General features: G+C 39.3%; 1 protein-coding gene across 1 annotated transcript in view; it reads left to right on the top strand.

Annotated features, from left to right (window-relative positions):
- The window catches only part of LOC101864282 (active breakpoint cluster region-related protein), a gene marked incomplete at its 5' end in the record, with an annotated part of 37,181 nt that overhangs the window by 11,936 nt on the left and 22,060 nt on the right, over positions 1-3,185 (top strand). Inside the window, 1 exon segment of the mRNA XM_013090914.2 lies at positions 1,746-1,870. Coding sequence (XP_012946368.1) covers positions 1,746-1,870 — 125 coding nt within the window.

The following is a 3,185-nucleotide window of genomic DNA, read 5'->3' as shown; positions in this document are numbered from 1 at the left end:
CGCCCCGGGGGGGGGGGGGGGTGGTCTTTGTACATTTAGATCATAACATCCGATATTGAAAAAACCCAACAATTTATAATCTTGAAAAAAGGACAAGATGCATTCACAAACGGAAAAAAAACACACGTATCTTATATGGAATTATTCAGAATTGCATTTGGAATAAACCTACACATGTCTTGAGTGGTACTTTTTGTGTAATTTCACCAAAAAATAGTGATTTTGGGGAGAACAAAATATTTTGACAATTTAGATCTTGATCTAGATCTAGCACTGAAAAAGATTTCTCAATAACAGAGCAATGGCAATTTGAGTCCAATTGTATCAATATTCTAAAGGAGAGTCCTACATTTCTTTAATGAGCAAAATAATGATACATTTTGTTTTGTAAAAGTACTAAGACTGGTGTCTGGGCTGTAATTTGGACATTCAGCTTTGCAATACAACAAAGTCGTATATACTTAGAAATCGTGTTTCAAAACTGAATCAAAACTTACGATTCTCGGTGTAAACGCTTGACCCGGAAGTCAACGTTATATTATAACCTTTATTTTAACATGGATATGTGGATTGGAATAAAATCAAAGCTAGAATTATAGGTCGGTTTTCGAGCCATCAGGGGCGGCTTGTCGTAGGGAAGTCACTTTAGCCGCGCCGCTGCCCACGGCTCGGCGTAGGGAATGAGGTAAAGTACTATGTCATTAGAAAATATTTATTAAATCTTTCCTCATCATCATCACCATCACCATCACCATCATTTCATCACCATCACCATCACCACCACCACCACCACCGCCATCATCATCATCATCATCATCATCATCATCATCATCCTCATCATTGTCATCATCATCACCATCATCATCAAAATCTCCAACATTTGACGGTCTAGGACTTAGTCCGGTACTTGTGAAAGAAAAAGAAACAGCAACAACAACAATCATAGCAGTATTGTCAAGGTCATGCTCATCTGTTGTGAAACAGGAGACATTTGTAGACATTTCATGGCAGATTCTGACTTTGTAGACATTTCATGGTAGATTCTGACTTTGTAGACATTTCATGGCAGATTCTGACTTTGTAGACATTTCATGGCAGATTCTGACTTTGTAGACATTTCATGGTAGATTCTGACTTTGTAGACATTTCATGGCAGATTCTGACTTTGTAGACATTTCATGGTAGATTCTGACTTTGTAGACATTTCATGACAGATTCTGACTTTGTAGACATTTCATGGCAGATTCTGACTTTGTAGACATTTCATGGCAGATTCTGACTTTGTAGACATTTCATGGTAGATTCTGACTTTGTAGACATTTCATGGTAGATTCTGACTTTGTAGACATTTCATGGTAGATTCTGACTTTGTAGACATTTCATGGCAGATTCTGACTTTGTAGACATTTCATGGCAGATTCTGACTTTAGAAAGTTTTTATTTATGTACAGCAAAGAGGCCTCCATTTTGTAGCTCAGTCTTCTTCAAAAGCATTGTCTTTTTTATCTTTTCATTTTCTTTGTATTTTGTCTTTTATCTTTTCACTGTCTATGTAATTTGTCTTTTATCTCTTCAATGTCTATGTAATTTGTCTTTTATCTTTCTCTGTCTATATGTAATTTGTCTTTTATCTTTTTTTGTCTATATGTAATTTGTCTTTTATCTTTTTTTGGTCTATATGTAATTTGTCTTTTATCTTTTCTTTGTCTACATATGTAATTTGTCTTTTATCTTCCCACCGTCAGACTCAGGAGAATCGGCGCCTGGTAAAGAGCAGCTTCCTGGTGGAGCTGGTGAACGGTGTGAGAAAACTCCGGTACGTGTTTCTGTTTAGCGACGTCGTCATCTGTACCAAGAGAGAAACAAACAGGTACGTACGGTTTCTCCACGGTATGGTGTGCTTGTCAGTACTTTATAGTCAAGTGAGAAAATCTGCCCTACCATGTAGGCTCCTCAATAGGGGAAATACTCGGCTGGAAGGTCAATGAGTGACAGTGACAGTGACAATAGCAGTGACAATAGCAGTGACTATGACAATCTTTATTCATCTCACGGGGAGAAATTTGTCTTGATCATTTACACCGGCGGTGGATGTTACAAAGGTTAGGTGCACTCACGCATACACACAACGAGACAGGACATTAGTAAATACATGTGTTACATGCTTTCAAAAACAACTTTCTTTTGTCGGTAGATAGACGTTGTTGTTGTTGTTAGCGATCCAGTTGGTAGATAGACGTTGTTGTTGTTGTTAGCGATCCAGTTGGTAGATAGACCAGATGGAAAAAGGAAGGGTGGATCAAGTGGGATAAGTTTCTATGAAGAAGCGACACTGTGACTGTGTCCACGACGTCTCTCACTCCCAACATTCCCCCGAGTGTGTTTTACCACCTTTGAGACAGTCATCTCTCACGCCCAACATTCCCCCAAGTGCATTGAACATGTCGTTTGTTTTACCACCTTTGAGACAGTCATCTCTCACTCCCAACATTCCCCCGAGTGTGTTTTGCCACCTTTGAGACAGTCATCTCTCACGCCCAACATTCCCCCGAGTGCATTGAACATGTCGTTTGTTTTACCACCTTTGAGACAGTCGTCTCTCACGCCCAACATTCCCCCGAGTGTGTTGTTTGTTTTACCACCTTTGAGACAGTCGTCTCTCACGCCCAACAAAACAAAACTGCAAAAACCAACATCTGAACAAGGCAAAGTACGAGGAATTACACAAAATCTGTTTTTGGGTCAAATTCTAAAATATTTAGTTTCCTGTATTCAAGAATCTCTATCATAATATTATAAGATAACAGACGGTATTGAAAGCTTTAAAGAAGGAGACTTGTGTCAGAAGGATGTGGTGTTTGCAATTCTGAAGTTTATGAAGTACATTTTCTATTTCTACATCTTCACTCAAGTGTTGCGTTTTAAAGTTTTGGTTCAGTTCCCAATAACAACTCAGTATTGGCTTCCATAAGACTTTGGAACCTGGTGAAAGGGAGTTAATTTTCTGACAATGTCAGAGTTGTTCAACTGTCGCCAGAGTTGTTCAACTGTCGCCAGAGTTGTTCAACCGTCGCCAGTGTTGTTCAACTGTCGCCAGAGTTGTTCAACCGTCGCCAGTGTTGTTCAACTGTCGCCAGAGTTGTTCAACTGTCGCCAGAGTTGTTCAACTGTCGCCAGAGTTGTTC

Source organism: Aplysia californica, unplaced genomic scaffold (assembly GCF_000002075.1).
Source record: "Aplysia californica isolate F4 #8 unplaced genomic scaffold, AplCal3.0 scaffold01672, whole genome shotgun sequence".
In the NCBI taxonomy this organism is placed as follows: Eukaryota; Metazoa; Mollusca; class Gastropoda; order Aplysiida; family Aplysiidae; genus Aplysia; species Aplysia californica.
The sequence above is the reverse complement of the archived record's forward strand: the minus strand, read 5'-3'. Positions and strand labels throughout refer to the sequence as shown.